Genomic DNA, 17,497 nt, shown 5'->3' with positions numbered 1-17,497 from the left:
AATCAGGGAAAGTCTCCTATCTAAAACGTTGGGATTAGCCATCGAAACCATTGTTGTAATCTGGCAGTGAAATTTGTCACACGTTAGCTGTCTTGATAGGGCAAGTTTAAGTATCATCAGATAAGGCTTGAAAATCCCTCTTTTAAAAAAAAAACTCTTCCTCAATTATTTTGACTGGACTTATTTATTAGGCCTGGCCATTATATGGAACATAAAATTAAAGTCTCCCGTCTCACATTGCTGCAAAATGCATCTCAAAGTGACAAGGACATGTAGCAAGGAACTAAGGGACACCGACTTGGTCTTTTCATTCCTTGGGCTGAAGCCTACCAGTTCTTGAAGGTTTGCTTCCTATTGCTTTGTTTGGTCTTCAGCACCAAAGCATGGGGGTGGGGGAAATGTGTAGTAACCGACTTTACACCCAGGGATCAGGTCTTTCTCTTCTGTATATTTCAGTCCTTAAAAAATAAATAAATAAATAAATAAATAAACTATTTGCAGTTACCATCTGCAATGCTGTGGCTACCGGCTAATCATGCAGCCAGTTCAGAGATATAAAAAAAAAAAAGAAAGAAAAAAAAGATTATCAAAATGATGATGACATGCAAATTTCCCCCGAAATTATCATAAGTAAACATTTGAAGTCTGGACTAATAAAATCCCATCTGTGTTACTTCATATCGAGTTAGTAGAAAGCTGTGATAATGAATTTTGTAATATCTCCCGAACAGACATCTCAATCAGGGACTAATCCTGTGATTTTACTGCAGAATCGCTAAATCTGGAGCCGCCAAACTGCTACTTCTGGGCCCACGGGTCCACAAGGATCGGCAGAGTCCCCACCCCGGTGCCCACTAGCTGGTGGGGGGAACTGTGTGTGGCTCCCGATTCTTGGATCCCTAGGCCACCACACCGGGCGGCCCCTCCTCCAGCAGTGCCACCTTGGCCAGAGTCGCCTGGAGCTTGGGTTGCTCCAGGAGAGGCTGAGGAGGGCTTGGAAATGCAACTCGGCCCTCTGCTCCCAGGCCTGCTTCTGCCCCTCGACCAGCCTGGCAAAGCCGGCTCCCACCTCCAAGCCCTGAGCTCTAGGAGAAATGGACCCTCCGATTGCAGGCATACCCTGGTTAGCAAGAGTCAGGAGCAGAGATTCCAGGGGCCTGAGAAGCCCAGAGCCTTCTTTCCTTTCTTGTACTAAAAGTAACCACTCCATCTAGCCCTCCGCCACCCACCCCACCCGGTTTGCCTGTGGCAAAGAAAAGGGGCCTCGTCAAAAGCCTGGCTGTCTGAGCTGCGGTTGGAAATTTGAAAAGGATCTAGCTTGCCTGAGACGGGAAAGGCAGAAACTGGAGGAGCAGCCTCCCCAGTGCTGTTGCTTTGGGCTTGGAGGCCCCTCCACAAACGCTTGTCCGGGTCTCCCGGCTCGTTCAGCCCGTCTCGTATCTCAGCTCTGAGATCTTAAATCATACTTTAGGGTAAATAAACGGCTGGATGAGTATCTCCAGGGAAAAGCGTGGCTAAATATGGAAACGCAGCTCCTGGTGGATGAGAGGCCTTAATTCAGCTCGCTCCTGGAGCACCCTTGGCCGAGATTCCCTTTCTTTCCGAATTACAGAAAACGGAGGGAAAGTTGCTTTGTGGGACGGGGCGAGCTGTTTCTGGCCTTCTGCAAATGTTTGCTGAGCTCAAACTGACTAACACGGCATTGAATGCTGATCTTTCTAAAGACAAGTCCATTCTACCCACCCACCCCCCCCCAATGGCGTATAAGCTTAAGGTTGTTCCCGGGCCTAGGCGCCCTTGGACGTAGTCCCCACAGCTTCTCCAGAAGCCCTCCGTTTTAATGGCCTCCTAACCTCTGGGCCTTTCCCCCTGCATCTGGGGATATAAATCCCTCAATGTAAACATCGGCGGGAGTCCTGGATTCGAAGCTGGGAAGAGCTGCTCTGGGGCGGGAGAAGCGTGCGGAACCCCAGCACCTAGTAGGCGGTTAACAGCTGGAGTTGATCCTGACCTCCCCACAAGCAGCCGCCTTTGAGCCTCTTGCTCCCAACCACCGCCACCTCTCAAAGTCGTGCCTCTCTTCTGTTTTGCAGGTAACGGGGGATGGAGACCAATTGTCGCAAACTAGTGTCGGCGTGTGTGCAATTAGGTAAGAGCCCACTTCTCCTGCCCGGGTCCCTGGAAGGGAGACTGCGCCAAACTAGGGCGACAAGAAGGCTCCGGCTCGGCAGAGAGGCCCCCCGCAACTGGAGCTTTCTCGGGGGAGCAGGGAAGTGGCTATGCAAACAGGAAATCAAAAAACTAGTACATCCGCGGCCTTGTCCTTTGGGGGAAGTTTGGGATCAGGTGAACCAGCGACGACTGCCCTGACGCTCTTCCCGGCTGCCGAACGGGTGGCACAGGGACAGATCACCGCCCGCACTGAGTTGCTAGGGGTCCCGGGGCTGGGCCTGCGGTCGGTCCTTCTCTAACGGGGTCTTTGCTCTCTGTCCCTCTTTCTCCTTCGTCCCGCCTCGCCCCCAACCCTGGCCCTTGCCCGGGGCTCCTTTCCGCCGCCCTTTGGCGTCCCCTGCCACCGCACGTGGGGCGGGTGCACTCGCGGCCCAGGCGTGCAGCCGGCGGCCGTTGAATGTCTCTTCTCCAAAGACTCCGAAATCAAAAAGGTCGAGTTCACGGACTCTCCCGAGAGCAGGAAAGAGGCAGCCAGCAGCAAGCTGTTCCCGCGGCAGCATCCCGGCGCCAATGGTAAGGGGGAGGGAAGCGCAGGCCGCGCGCCGGGCTCCCGCCTCCGGGACTCTGGGCCTCCTGTGAAACACTGGAGGGCGAAGCCGCCACAGCCTGTGTCCCCGCTGCAGAATTTAGACAATTGGCTTCTGGGTAGAACGCGAAGCAGCCGTCCCAGGGACTTTAATTCCTTTCCACAAATTATACTGCACTCCTGAGACCCAACACCTCTCCCTTTTCTCTCTCCCTGTGGTCTGATCCCCTGCGCACGGCCCAGCCTACCACGACCTCTCCAGCTGGCGTGCAAAGTGGTCCAACAGCGACCTCTGTCGCTCGCCCGGTCCCACTGCACGCAGCACCGCCAGGTCCCTTGCAGCTCACAGCCATACCCCACCCAGGCCGGTGAACGCAGTTTAAGGCGTCAGGCAAACCCGGCAAAGCTGTGTTGAAGGCTCGCTTCGGAGGGTCTGGGTTCGGACAACAGCCCTGCAGAGCCCGAGACAGCAACTGTGAGCAGCACACAAGGGCCGCTGGGATTGTGAGCTTCTGTCAGAGAGCCCCAGCTGCTGTACTAGCTACTAGGTCTTGCTTGGGCTTGGATGATGTGGTTCTTTGGTTGGCTGATTTCATCCTAGACCAGCTAGTCTGCAAGCTTGAGCTAAAGGGGAGAAAAATGTCTCTGACACACAGCCAAGGCCTTGGGAGAAGTAGAAATTTGTCCTTGGACAATGTATGTGTGTATATAAGAGATGGGGAAGCCTTCATTTGGAATACATGTAAAATTCCAATTTACGATTTTTCTATTCTCCGGGTTTTCCAGCCTCCGTACTAAGTGCCCAACCTTAGGAGCTTGTTGACCTTTGATAGTGAGAGGAGATAAAACTCCCCACAGCTCTAGGCCCCAACCCCCTCCTTCCGGATTAAAGTGTAAGGACACAATGTAATGTGTGCCAGAGGGGGTAATTTGGAACTCCCGTGAAGTAAACAAAAAGTATTACTAAGAAAAGAAGCAAAGGCTTTCTGTGGGTTTCTGAGAGAAAGGCGTCATTTGTTGAAATAACCGGTCTAAGACAGGCTGCTGCTTGGCTGCCGGACACTGCGCACATCCGCGGTCGTCCTGCTGGGCCAGTTAAACGCTCACTTGTCCGGGATTAACCCCAAGGGGTTAAATAGGGGCAATGCAGAGATAATGTCGGGTGATTTCTGTCATTAAGATTGTGTTAAATTCTTCTTCTGTTTGATAATAGGTCGTAAAAATAAATTATTAGACCGGAGAATGTTTGGGATATGGTTAAAAATCAAGAGCAGCGATGACTCCCAGGCAGAATTCTTTGTGCAAGCTCGGCCTCGGCTCTGACCGGACCAGGGGAGCTCGAATGTGACTTCGCAGGGGGCGGGCCAGCCTTTGCCTTGCGTGGGGCAAGTTATGTCCTGCAGGCTGTGACCCCAGGACTCGACCCCACCCCCAACCCTGATTTCGTTGACCCAGAGAATTGTTTCTGAGGCTAAATGGCCTGCCTTCTAGCTGAGAGGCGCAGGACCCCTTCAAAGAGTCCCTGGTGGGATAAGAACCTTGTAGGTGGGCAGGATGCGTCTGGAGTCCAGTCCCCATTGTCAAGTGCCCTGGAGTTCGCTTTTGAGAATAGGAAAAAGAAAGGAAATAGAAAATGGTTGGTGGAGAAAATGGAGAGAGAGAGAGAGAGAGAGAGAGAGAGAGAGAGAGAGAGAGAGAGCCTTTACTTGCAATCCTGGTTATTTTAGAGCATATATGAAAGGTTCTTCCCCCCACATTGCCAAACCATATGTTTTCCTATCCTTTGGACCAAAGAGGAAAAAAAAATTGCTGTCCAAACGTGTTTGATAGCATTGATTTAAAAGAGGCATGTGACGGGAAGAGATACTGAAAACCTTGATTTTACTGTGTGTGTGTGTGTGTGTGTAAATTGATATATTTTTAAAATGTCATACACTCATACACAAAGCAAAGGCAGGAAAGTCACCAGAGTTAAGTACCTTTCAGAGTTAAAGTACCTTTAAGTACCTATTATTTAAATAGTTTATGGAATATGCAAACTTCTGATTAGGATTTATTTTCTGTACTTTTGAGGTTCCTTTTATTTTAAATAGGAAAGCATGTTTTTAAATGCCATGCGATGACAAAGAGAGAGCCATGATATTCAAGGATAGCACCTACCTCTCCTCCCTCAAACACCCTGCCTGCTCCTTAAGGGAGACCTCAGTTCTATCCGACATAAGCCAGGTTTCTCAATAACCACCATCAGGCAGTGTAGGGGTTGAGAGAGTTAGTAGAGGAGAGAGATGGCCTAGCAAGAGGAAAGCATTTTGGCCTATCCTTCAGAAAGGAGCAGAGGCCAGCTGAGGACTCCGCAAGTTTTTTAGGAACTCTTAAAATGGTCTTGACCTTCAGGAAGAGAACAGAGTGCAGAATGTTTGGGAGTTGCTTCTGTAGAGTAGGGCAGAAAGCCCACAGCGCTGCTACCCGCTTGGCCTCAAGCCTGTCCAGTTTGCCCTGTGACAAGGTGGCCAGTACGTCACTCGCTTCTCCCTACCCCCAGCCATGCCATTAATTTTTAAATAGCTTTGACAGAATGGCTGGGCTGAAAGTATTCTGATCGCACCAAGTCCCAGATTTTCCCCGCCTAGGAAGAAAAGTAAGGTCCCTCCTGATACCCTGGGTTCCCTACAGGCCCCTTCTCCCGCCTACCAGCTCAATACTCCTTGGAGGACATGGGTAAACTCTGACCCTTGACTGAGCGCAGTTTCCCCAGTCCCTTAGTCAGAAAACGTTGGCGAAGCTCGAGGACTCCTAATTTCAGCCACAAAGGAACACGATTTGGTTTTCCGTCGCCATTATGAAGCCAATTAAATGGGAGACCTACTAACAGCACCCGCTTAAACCTTCTATAGCAAAATGCAAATTGGTGGTGCCTGGGGCAGGGATCTGAGCCCTGAGAAAGAAGGTTACATACATGTAGAAAAGTGGAGAGATCTTGGCTGTGACTAGGAGGCAAGGTACAGGCGCTAGCTGAAGGAGAGTTGAGGCCTGCAAAAGCAAAGCCCCGCAGGAGAACTGGGTGGTGGCAGGTATCTATTTTCTTTTCCCCACTGAACACCACCTCCACCACCGTTAAACCTGCAGTTTATTGGCAGAAGCTGCCTCTCTACCTGTGGTTTCCAACCCCCAGTCCCAGCGGGAAATTGTACCAGATGTCCAGGTAGTTAGTCCCTGATGATCGGCGGCAGCGAGCATTCTTTGCAGGTGGCGTTCCTCCCGACTGCCTCCCTTCTCACTCAAAGTTTCTTTAGACTGCCTAGGCTGTTACTCCGCGCAGACTGCTGTTAATATATGCCGCAGTTGTTAGAGCGACTCCGGGGAAAAGGAAATGTATAACGAAAGCTTATTCGTGAGCAGGAATATACTAATGGAACAATCTGATGTCTTCTTAATCCTATGTAAAAAGCTTTGTCGTCTTCCTAATATTGACTGAATGGGTAATTAATGGCTCTTCATCTAAGCGAATACCCTGTAATCCAAGATAGGCAAAAGACAACAAGCCCAAGTTAGAAGACAAAAGGCTGAACTGCAGCCGCAGGCCCCTCCTCAGGGACTCCAACTGGGAAAGTTTCTTCCCCTGGGAAAGAAGGCAGGAATGGTAGACAAGACCCACCCTTTCTGGGTTTCGATACCCACTATACTTGACCGCTCAGGATGCAGCTTTGCTCTCTCTAGCTTTTCTCTCTTCTAAACTGCTTTAAGATGTACCCATCCAAAAGCCATCGAAGATCACCCACCCCCAAGTCGATTAATACCCACGAGCAACACAAAGGGTCCCTAAAAAGCCTCAACAGAGCACTCCCTTCTTTGACAAACCAGTGATTAGAGTCCATTAAGACTAAAGTAGTTGAGATGGAGGGAAGAAAATAGTATAGCAAGCATATGCACAAGTGTGTGTGTGTGTGTGTGTGTGTGTGTGTGTATTGAACAACCATTGGGAGTGATGGAGTCAACTTCTTTGTGAGGATCTGATGTGGAGTGCCCAAGATTCTGCCAGCATGTTTTGAACAGGCTGACATTTTAATTTAAACCTTTAGAGTAATACATTACTAAGGTTACTACAATGAGGTGGGTTCCTTTTTTTGTCAGCTGACAGCTTTTAAAATATTATTTCGCTAGGGAAATAAAAGCTTCATCTCAGATTATAGGTGGGTATTTTTGGATTTATGTGATTTATGGTCACCATGGCAACTAATGCCGAATGTTAGCTACCAGCATGTCTGGGAGAGAAAAAACAGAAAGAAGGAAGAGGGAGAGAAATAGGAAAAGGAGGTGAACATGAGCTGGAGAGAGGATTGATTTAATCCAATTATTTTTTAAGTGACTTCAGTTAGCCCCTGCACCTCCTTTTCTCCAAACCTGCATGTCTGTATTTATTTTCATTTTCGTTTTCTTCCTGCCCTTGCTTTTCTCAGCTTCCTTCTCCTCTCCTGTCTCACTGTCTCTATTTCCTTTTCTCCTTCTCTCTCTTCTCCATGCCTCTAAGTCACATTTAACTACACCAATCTCTTGGTTAAGTAAAGTCATGCTTTCTAGAAATGAAATGAGTGCCCAGTGAACCTGCCATGCTCACAGGCAGATGTGTGAGGGGACATTAGCTGCTCTTGGGTTAGTAGTGTCAGCACCCCGCCCCCATCTCTTTCATTTTTCTCACTGGGCAGTGGGAGATACCTCCCGGTGGCACCATAATGCCCCCTTAGGTTATCACTCTAAACCACTTCAAGAGGTTGAGCAATTAGAATAGAGATGAGGAACTCTACCAGCTCTTGTCTACTAGGTATGTTTTTTATAGGACCGCAGTGTTGGTTGATCTTCCGCCTTCTGATTCACAGCAGAATCCTCCCCTTTAGCAAACCTGAACTTTTGTTGCATTTAGGGAATGAAAAAAAAAATTATCCACACTGAAGAAGCTTTTAATTTGGGAGGGGTAGTCACTTTCATGAGTGTGTGTGTGTGTGTGTGTGTGTGTGTGTGTGTGTGTGTGTGTGTTGGGGGGGTGTCTTTTCAAGCCTGGTATGAAAAAAAAAAAAGCCCACTCAGTTCTAGGTACGATGCCAGGTCTCCTCTGACCTCTGTGCCTCATAGCACCCATGCACACACTCACTACCCATCACGTGGCCAAGTCCTGGCCAGGCCTGGTCATTGAGACACCTGAGGCTATGCAGCACCCCCTACACACACACACACACACACACACACACACACACACACACACACACACACCTCCTTATGAACTGACAGCTCAGGGAACCCTCTAACTGAGCCATCTTCCAGGTGAGTTCTGAGGGCAGAAGCTTTACATTTGAGGATTGGTTAAGTCCCAGCCCATACTCTGCAACTACTGCCCAGATAGACCTACTGCTCCCCGGGATGGAATAGCTGGAGGGAGTTTGCTCAACTAACACTAAAGAGTGTGAAATTAAATAAGACTTTAAGATGGGTAATCGGTGGCAAATACCAGCTCAAAATACGCCTGACCCTGCATCACACACTTCCCTCCTGGAGGGTCTTTCTTTGAAGGAGTAAGCAAGAAAACCCAGTTGATGGGACCACTAGTGCCTTCTAACACTGGGCTTCCTTTCCTTGGCCCCAAGGAAAACACGTGCCAGAGCCCAGCACATGCCTTTCTTTCTTTCTTTCTTGCTTTCTTTCTTTCTTTCCTTTTTTTGTTTGTTTCTTGAATAGAAGACTTCTCTGATGAAGGCTGTAGCAACCATCATTTCTAGAGTTGACCAAGAAGAATCCACTTGAGTTCACAGTAGTACCAAACTCATTGAAAGTATGATTTGACTTCCGAACATCTTGTTCTGTCTGTGTCATCTGTGATTGTCCACAAATCTCAAATACTTGATTACAACTCCAAACTTGGTCACCACCCTTGAATCTTCATTTCAAAGCCTTTCTTGGTCTCCATCACACACCTCTACAACCTACTCTGGCATGAACCCTTTTGGTCCTGAGAAGGCTAACATCCTATCGGGACTGATAGCATGTACACAGCAAGTAGGAAAGAGTCAGATGACTGTGAAAAAAAATTAAAAATATATTTGCATCAGTTGTTTGTGTATGTGTGTGCCCACATATGTACATGTGTGTGCACAGATGTATATATGAACATACCTCAATGATATTAGATTCTGTTTTTACTTCAATCAGCATTCTCCAAATACTGCTTGGATGTCTTTATTCTCGTGACCTCAGTGGTTCCATGCAATCTAAAAATTTGTTTTGTCTATTAGACTTGGCTGTCTGTACACTTGTGTCTTTCCCAAATCTCCCATAATTTGGCACTATGGGAAGCAACCACTTACCCTTGGGTTTTCCATCCATGTGGGGTTCTCCTGAGCCCCTCCCTCCCTGATTTTCCATATGAATGTTCTGCTAGAAGAGTGAACCTATCAGAGCTTAAACTGAAAGTCTCTGGGTTGAATGTGAAATGATCTTGAAACTCTATGTGGCTCTTTGCACCTGCTCAATTCTGCAGGAAAAAAAAAAAAAAAAAAAAAACAAGCCTTGAAAAAGATTTCTAGCCTCAAAAACAAACAAACAGCAAAAAAAAACAACTGGTTTTGACACTTCAGCATTCAAATCTTAAGGCAAAGAAGAGTATGCCCACCAAAGTAGAGACTTTCATGCTTTGATGCAATGGAGTCTATCATGAAATGAAGCACTCTGGGCTATGGTATTGTGACACCCACAGTGATGGTAAGGTTTCAAAGAAGAAACTAGAATATGACTAGTAAACATATTGGCAGGAAAGAGTCGTATTGGCTTAGTAGTAGGTCATTCGCTGGCAAGTGCACAGGAGAAAATATTTACTTTACACATATACTTTATGATCTTGAGGGAATTAGAGGAAATTCAATAAGAAAATGGCTAGAAACATTTAAAACCCTTATTTAAGAGACTTAAGCAAATTAGAGTCTTATCAGATTAAAATCCACTACAAATGTAAGAACATTGTCTTCAGTGAAACACTGTGGGGTCTGAGAAGGAGATTGGCCCGCCAAATCTCAGGGATAAAATGCGTCATCTAAGCGCCAGATAATGAGTAGAATGTAAATTAATTTAACCTTCTTTACCAACAGGCTGATGGTGTAATGTGTATAATTTAGTGATAAGGTTGGAGGACCTAATATAGCTGGATGCATGAGCCTCAGTTAGTGCAGACCTGTCGCAAGGGCATGTGTTCTGCTCTGAGCAGGTGTGTGTGTGTATGTGTGTAATGAGATGAGTTAGAATAAAATGTTAAAAACTAAGAATGCTGACCTAAAGCTTATGAAGAAATACCTAAATTCTTAAAATGGCCCGATGGTAGTGTGACAAGACTGGAAGCAATTCTCTGTTGGTCCTTTGGATGGTCTTGTGTATTTAAGATGGGAGGAATTGTTGATAGCGTGTGGGGGTTTGGGGGAGTAAGAATAAGAGAGACAAATGTTATAAATATGTCTGTAGTCGGCTTCATCTGCTTAGTGCCAGGCTAAGTCCCCCAACCTTGTGAAAAAGGGCTAGGAGGGAGTTTGCTGAAGATTCCTTATACTGGTGTTGCAAATCATTGACTGTAACGTCAAACAAATTACGTTCCATGATGATAACACTAACTCCACAGTAAAACAATCACCAATGCAGAGCCCAGAGGAGAGGGTAGATTACTTTGTGTTCTTCTGCTGACCTAGACTGGGGCACAAAAGGTGTGTGTGTGTGTGTGTGTGTGTGTGTGTGTGTGTGTGTGTGTGTGTGTGTCACTAGATCTCAAACCCAGAACCTCCTGAGAGCTAGGTAAGAACAACTCCAAGACTGAGCGAACTTCTCCCTTCCAGTCCCACAACAAATTCAGAAAAAAAAAAAAAGTGTTTAAATTTATTTCTTTGGAACTTACATTTCCTTTCGAATAATGCTGCACCATGCTGATTCCTCCATGAGTGATCTGTTTTGTTTTATATAAATGAAAAAGACTTTGCTTGTCCTGGTTGGGCAGTCCTCTGGGCTCCCCCCACCCTTAGCGCAAACCTACTGTTTCTGCCTATGTTTTAATGATTCAAGACAGCCTTGAGCTCCCTAGGAAAAGAAAATGACTGTTAAAAATTATCCTTGAAATTGGTCATTTGGCAACGTCCTTAATTGTATGGAAATTCATTAAGGCATATTTTCTATATAATTAGCTCAAGGTTGTTGATTCTACGGGCTAAAGCCTGGATTTGAATCTGATTGATAATAAAGTAAACAAGGGAGTCGAATTTAAAGCATAGCTCTCTCTGGCTAGGACGAACTTAATACAGTGTACAAGGAATTTGAAAGATCTAGGATGTGTCTTAATCAACGTTAAGTAGAATGGATAAGCTTTCAGCATTTCGAAAGCGCTGGGTTAGGGTTTCTACTCTATTGTGAGTTTTCTGTCTGGGGACTAATAAGCATTACAGCGGACGTGATTTGAGGCGACTTTTTATTCATGTATAAATCCAGAGTGAACCACCAAGCAGTTGTTCTACTAAAGTCAAGGTAATTTCCTTTTGACGGGTCCATTTTCTTCTCGATTTCTAATTTATTAGCCTGCCTTTTCAAGACTCTGTCTTCTTTGCAATTAAAGTAAAGCTTCCTCAGATTAGCGCGACATTCACCTGACAGGCGAATGGGGTGGGGGGCGGAATTAAGACGGGAAAGGTGATTTGCTGATGTTTTTAACTTCATAGCTGTAGGTAGCGCATCTCCTTTCTGTCCTGGCCCGGGGTGGTGGCGGGTGGGGGGGTTTGGGGGGGGACTTTGATGTAGAAATGGATGCGATGAGACACAAAGGGAAGGGTACCGGGTGCTTGCTGAACCTTATACCTTTCGGTCCTCGACTTCTCTTCCTTTTCCCCAACCCTCCGGCTCCAAGCCTCCTCTCTCCACCTTTCTCCACCAATCCTAACCAAAAGCCAGGTCGCCTTTGGCCAGGCGGGAGCAGAATTCCCAGGAGCGCGCCTGTGTAGACCGGGTGGGCACAGCTAGGAATTAGTTGGGCCTCTCACTGCTGATAGGTGCAGACAGAACCATCCCTGGGCCGCGGCTCGGGGCCTCGCGATTGGTGTGGAGCCACGTCACTCCGACCCCGAGAAGGGTCTGGGAGGAGGCGGAGGCGGGGAGAGCTGGGGAGGGCCGCCGCAGAGTGACGTCTCTCCACCAGGAAGCCCGCCTCTGGTTTTAAGATGTTAGGCCAACAGGGAAGCGCGGAGCCGCAGAGCTTGCCCGTCACTCGCCGGGGTGTCTGGAGCTGAGCTGCGGCGGGGCCCGGCTCCAGCTCGACGGCCCGCGGGGGTGTGCGTGCGCGCCGCGGAGGGTGTGTTCGGAGGCCAGCGCGGTGGCCGTGGCGGCTGCAGCCGCCGCGGGGGATCTAATATCAGCTACCTGTCCCTGTCACTCTTGACACATCGCTGTCAGGGTTGCAGCGCCGGGGGCGGGCAGAGCGCGCCCTTAACTGTCCTTATTGGAGGGGTATCTGGGGGAGGGAGGGAGGCAAGAAAAGGGTCTTTGCCCATTCTTGTTTCGCTCTGGATCGTGGAAGTCAGCTCCCTAAAGAGGCTCGCAGCGGTTCCCTCCTGCCCACGTCCCCAAGTCTGCGTTGGCTCCCTGACTTTCGGCTGCCGAACACTTTTGGCTGGAACCTGCAGCTAGAGAAGACAGGGGGAACTTGGCTCGAGGACTCGGCTGGGGTTTTGTCCCCTAGCACTACCGTATCGGCTAACACGGGGACACTCGGTGCCTAGAGTGCTACCCAGAACCTGCGGCTATTGGGGCACTGCGGGCGCTAGCCCTGGACTCCTAGGGCGTCACACTCCCTCGTCCATGAACTGCATGAAAGGCCCGCTGCCCTTGGAGCACCGAGCAGCCGGGACTAAGCTGTCGGCCGCCTCCTCACCCTTCTGTCACCATCCCCAGGCGATAGCCATGGCTTCGGTCCTGGCTCCTGGTCAGCCCCGCTCCCTGGACTCCTCCAAACACAGACTGGAGGTGCACACAATCTCTGATACTTCCAGCCCTGAAGCCTCAGGTAAGGCGCCGCGCTGCCCCACGGACACTTGAGCGCAGCCCCCCGGCGCCTCCTGGTCCTCTTGATACCCGAGGAAGTCGCCCCCTCCTGGGGGAGGCGTGGTGGGAGTGGTCGTTTCGTTAGCTCAACGCAGAACTTCCGGGAGCCCGGATTCTAGTGACCCTGTCCCTTCCATTTGGTCTACATCGGCTTGGTTCCTGTGGCTCAAGTAATCCGGCAAACGCCACCGTGCCTACCTTGGTCTTCCTTCAGTTTCTTAGATCACAAATGCCTCCGCATTTCGTTCCAAGGACGTTCAGAGGCTGCCCCACCATTCTATCCCTAGTCTCTTGTTGGCCTTTACCTCCCAAGGAGCCTCGCTTCTTGAAAAAGTATTTCTAAAACTACTTAGAAAGACCCTTGGCAACGAGGCTTACCTCCCCACCCCGTGAAGAGCTGGCCAACTTGCTTTCCTACCTGTATCCCAAAATCCACTTTCCTGGCCTTCCAAAACCGTAAGGAAATCTGAGGTTGGGGGGTGGGTTGTCTGTAAAACACGCACATGTGCGTGTATTAGAAGATACGTATCTTCTCAAGGCTGTATACTTGTGAGCAAAGGCTATAAAAAAATGAGTGTATCGCCTCGGTGAGATAAACGTGTAAATAAAACGTGCAGCGCTGGGGGAGGGGAGGAAATGGGGCGCACACACCCACACTTCCACCGCTCACCCTCAGACACAACGCTCCCTAGGGAACTGAGCCGCAGCTCACAGCCCTGTCCCGGTCCTTCAGCAGCCTGGCTCTTTCTACGGTTTCTGCTACCCGATCCTGTTAGGAGCTCACGTTTTGCAAATAGGAATCTGACCGAAGCTGTGTTTCTTTTTGTTTTGTTTTGTTTTGTTTTCTCAGAGAAAGATAAAGGCCAGCAAGGAAAGAATGAGGACGTGGGCGCCGAGGACCCATCCAAGAAGAAGCGGCAACGCCGGCAGAGGACTCATTTCACAAGCCAGCAGCTGCAGGAGCTGGAAGCCACTTTTCAGAGAAACCGCTACCCAGACATGTCCACTCGCGAAGAAATCGCCGTGTGGACCAACCTTACGGAAGCCCGAGTCCGGGTAGGAGCCAGCACCCAGTCTGGAAAAAACTAGGGGGAAGGCCTTGCCAAGCTTCAGACCCTGCAGATCGGGGCTGGTGGTAAGAGTGGTGGTTGGAAGGCAGTGTCGCCCCTCCAGGGCGCCGGTGGGAAGCAGTTTTACAAGAAGAAAAGGCCGAAGGCCTCTAGTCGGCAAGTGTGCCCGGGGTTACTGCTCCGGGTTCCCAGGCAGAGCGGCTTGCCTGGCGCAGGCGCCGAGAGCTTCACCCGCTCTCTGCCCGGCCATCCGGCGCCCTCCCAAGCTGAGCCGCGCGGGCATTCCTCAGCAAAGGGCATTGTGTTCCCGGCTTGCCGTCGCCAGACGAGCGCCAATAAAATCCCTCCCCGCCAGGAGCTGTGAACAGGCTCCAACCTGTGCGCCTAGAACAAGAAACCCCTCCAGAAACACGCAAGGGTTGGCCTCACTGGAGAACCTTCGCGCCCAGCCCGGCCCAGCCCTTTCTCCCTTTGGCTAGCAAGAGTTGCTCTCGGGTCTTTTCCCGGGCGGGGTTTTCAGCCATTCAGACTTCTCCCGCACTCTACTACCTAGTTTTGTAATCCTTGGAAGTAACGACTATTCTGCTAGCACTTTTAGAAAGAAAGAAGAAAGACGTTTCAATTTGGTTTATTTATCTTCTCGAGGAAGTTCAGCTCTTTGAAAGCTGTACTCACACCCCTCGCCTAATTATAGTTATAGGTTTATAAAGAGAGCTTACCTTCACTCTGTAGCAAATCTGCCCCTTTACGGATTGGCGAAAAAAATAAAAAGCTTAAATTACCCAGTAGCATCATCCTGGTTTAACACCGGTCGGTAGGCATTTCCAAAATAGTTACGATCCTGAAAGAGGAAAACAGAACCCAGCAGACTCAAGAGACCGCCGTTTTAAAAAGAGGCGGTCTGGGTAGAAGTGTAAGAAGGCAAAGGTGGGAGGGGTGGGGGCGGCAAAAAGAAAAAGAAAGAGAATATTAGACAACAAGGAAAATAAAAACTCAAGTGCATTCCCAAAGCAAAGAGAAGGAAGACACTGTCCGTGCGGCACAGCTGCAGGCTAGGCTATGCCAGCAGATAAAGGAGCCCGGAAGAAGTAGAGAGTGGTTTTAGTTTAACTGCGAGGAGCCAGAGCTCGTGCAGGGGGCCGCCTGGTTTTGAGCAAGGTCAGTCTTTCTTTAGCTTTCTTTAGCATCAGGGAACAGTGGGCCTTGCACGTATTCTTCTCTCCTGGTCAAAGTTTAGAAGGCCTGCAGTAGAAATGACAATTAAAATAAAGACACAATTTGTCTTTCACTGAAATCCCCAGGGAGAGCCCTCCCACCACACCCGCTTTTCTGAGGCCCTGTTCCTCTGCAGCGGGTGCTTGCTCCAGTTGCCTCCTTCCAGGCGCTTAGTTGTTCAGCCAAGTGCGTAAGGCTTTCTTTTTATAGCAATCGGGTGCAAAAAGGAAGGGGGAGAAAAAAGGAAATCAGGACTAAAAGGAAAAAGAAAAAAAAAAAGCGGATTAGACGGCTGGGCGCGACAGAGATGTGTAATGTGGAACATCCTCAGTGTCAGCTCTGGGCTGCTGGGCCAGGCCTCGCTCCAATACACAAAAGCCGCTGTCTGGGGCGACCGGCGGGGCCAGTGTGGATTGGAAGAGGGGTTGCGGCGGGGCCACCGGACGCGGGCTGGGGGCTGGCCAGCTTGAGTAGCCTCCCGCAAAGCCAAAGGACTGCTTCGGTCTCGTCCAGAGCTGAGCCGGTAGCTGGTGAGGCCTGGGTAGGAGTGGGGTGCTGCAGAGCAAAGAGAAGGGAGGTGCAGGATTCCCAGTTTGCCTAGCGCCTAAAATTTAATGAGCAGATTAGGAAGGTGGTCTTTTCCGTTTTATTTGGTTGTTTTTCTAGGAGAGGAAGGGTATCGCAACCGGGTCCTAGCGCGTTGGGGGATGGGGGGAGCGTGGAGGTACTGGAGGGAAGGGAGGGGCTGTGTGGGAGGAGAGTGGATGCCCTCTCAGTCCCTCTGGTCCTCATCACCACTTCTGTGGCTTTGGAATGGAAGCAAGTTTGCAAGGTTCGGGAAGGGTCCCGTTTATCTTACAGTGTGTTTGGACCCCAAATAGGCCTTAGGTTGGGGGACCAAGCGACCTATAGGCGGTTAGGCGTTCGGCTGGGCTTTGTGACACAGCTCAGAGCCCAGGCTCTCAAGCTGGAGCGGACTAGGCCTCAGAGCTTTGCCAAGGCCTGGGACAAGCACCGCTACTGTTTTCACTATTCTCAGTGGCTTGCGCGCCATGTAGACTGCAGGGAAGAGGGACGGCCAGGGTGCGACCCGGGTTGGCTTCTGGTACTTTGTGTGAACGAGTTTTTCACTGCCTCTGTGTCATCTGTCTCATCCTTTATCCCCACCACCCCAGGTTTGGTTCAAGAATCGCCGGGCCAAATGGAGAAAGCGGGAACGCAACCAGCAAGCTGAGCTGTGTAAGAATGGCTTCGGGCCTCAGTTCAATGGGCTCATGCAGCCCTACGACGACATGTACCCCGGCTACTCCTACAACAACTGGGCCGCCAAGGGCCTCACGTCGGCGTCCCTGTCCACCAAGAGCTTCCCCTTCTTCAACTCTATGAACGTCAACCCCCTGTCGTCACAGAGCATGTTCTCCCCGCCCAACTCCATCTCATCCATGAGTATGTCGTCCAGCATGGTGCCCTCCGCGGTGACCGGCGTCCCGGGCTCCAGCCTCAATAGCCTGAATAACTTGAACAACCTGAGCAGCCCGTCGCTGAATTCCGCGGTGCCGACGCCCGCCTGTCCTTACGCGCCGCCGACTCCTCCGTACGTTTATAGGGACACTTGTAACTCGAGCCTGGCCAGCCTGAGACTGAAAGCAAAGCAGCACTCCAGCTTCGGCTACGCCAGCGTGCAGAACCCGGCCTCCAACCTGAGTGCTTGCCAGTACGCAGTCGACCGGCCGGTGTGAACCGCGCCCAGCGCGCGGGGATCGGAGGACTGTCGGAGGGGGCAACTCTGCCCCAGAAAGACTGAGAATTGTGCTAGAAGGTCGTACGCACTACGGAAAGAAGAGGAAAAAGAAGATATCGGAGGAAAAGAAACCACTGAATTTAAAGAGAGAGCGCCTTTGATTTCAAAGGAATGCCCCCAAGTATCTGACATCTTTCTCTGAAAGAATTTCCAACAGTTGCAAGAACGCGTACACCAACAAATGTTTGACTGGATATGACATTTTAACATTACTATAAGCTTGTTATTTTTTAAGTTTAGCATTGTTAACATTAAAATGACTGAAAGGATGTATATATATCGAAATGTCAAATTAATTTTATAAAAGCAGTTGTTAGTACTATCACGACAGTGTTTTTAAAGTCTAGGCTTTAAAAGAAAGCATGTTATACAGAATCAGCTAGAATTTTTCGCTTGCGAGCAAAGGAATGTATATACTAAATGCCACACTGTATGTTTCTAACATATTATTATTATAAAAATGTGTGAATATGTTTTAGAATAGTTTCTCTGGTGGATGCATTGTTTCTGAAACTGCTATGTACAACCTATCCTGTGTATAACATT

At 49.4% G+C, this 17,497-nt stretch overlaps 1 protein-coding gene across 3 annotated transcripts; it reads left to right on the top strand.

Annotated features, from left to right (window-relative positions):
* Positions 1 to 2,103: 2,103 nt before the first annotated feature.
* Positions 2,104 to 16,889, top strand: Pitx2 (paired like homeodomain 2). Of its 3 annotated transcripts, none has more exons than XM_035451926.1 (4): positions 2,104 to 2,149; positions 2,647 to 2,745; positions 13,716 to 13,921; positions 16,326 to 16,889. In XM_035451926.1, exons 1-4 carry the CDS (start codon positions 2,104 to 2,106, stop codon positions 16,887 to 16,889), a joined length of 915 nt encoding a protein of 304 aa, XP_035307817.1. The 3 variants fall into 3 exon arrangements, with proteins under 3 accessions (XP_035307817.1, XP_035307816.1, XP_027251219.1); XM_035451925.1 differs by having other exon boundaries at positions 2,608 to 2,745; XM_027395418.2 differs by lacking the exons at positions 2,104 to 2,149; positions 2,647 to 2,745 and adding an exon at positions 12,623 to 12,827.
* Positions 16,890 to 17,497: the final 608 nt, after the last annotated feature.

This window comes from Cricetulus griseus, assembly GCF_003668045.3.
Source record: "Cricetulus griseus strain 17A/GY chromosome 1 unlocalized genomic scaffold, alternate assembly CriGri-PICRH-1.0 chr1_0, whole genome shotgun sequence".
Taxonomy (NCBI): domain Eukaryota; kingdom Metazoa; phylum Chordata; class Mammalia; order Rodentia; family Cricetidae; genus Cricetulus; species Cricetulus griseus.
This window is presented reverse-complemented; position numbering and strand designations above follow the sequence as displayed.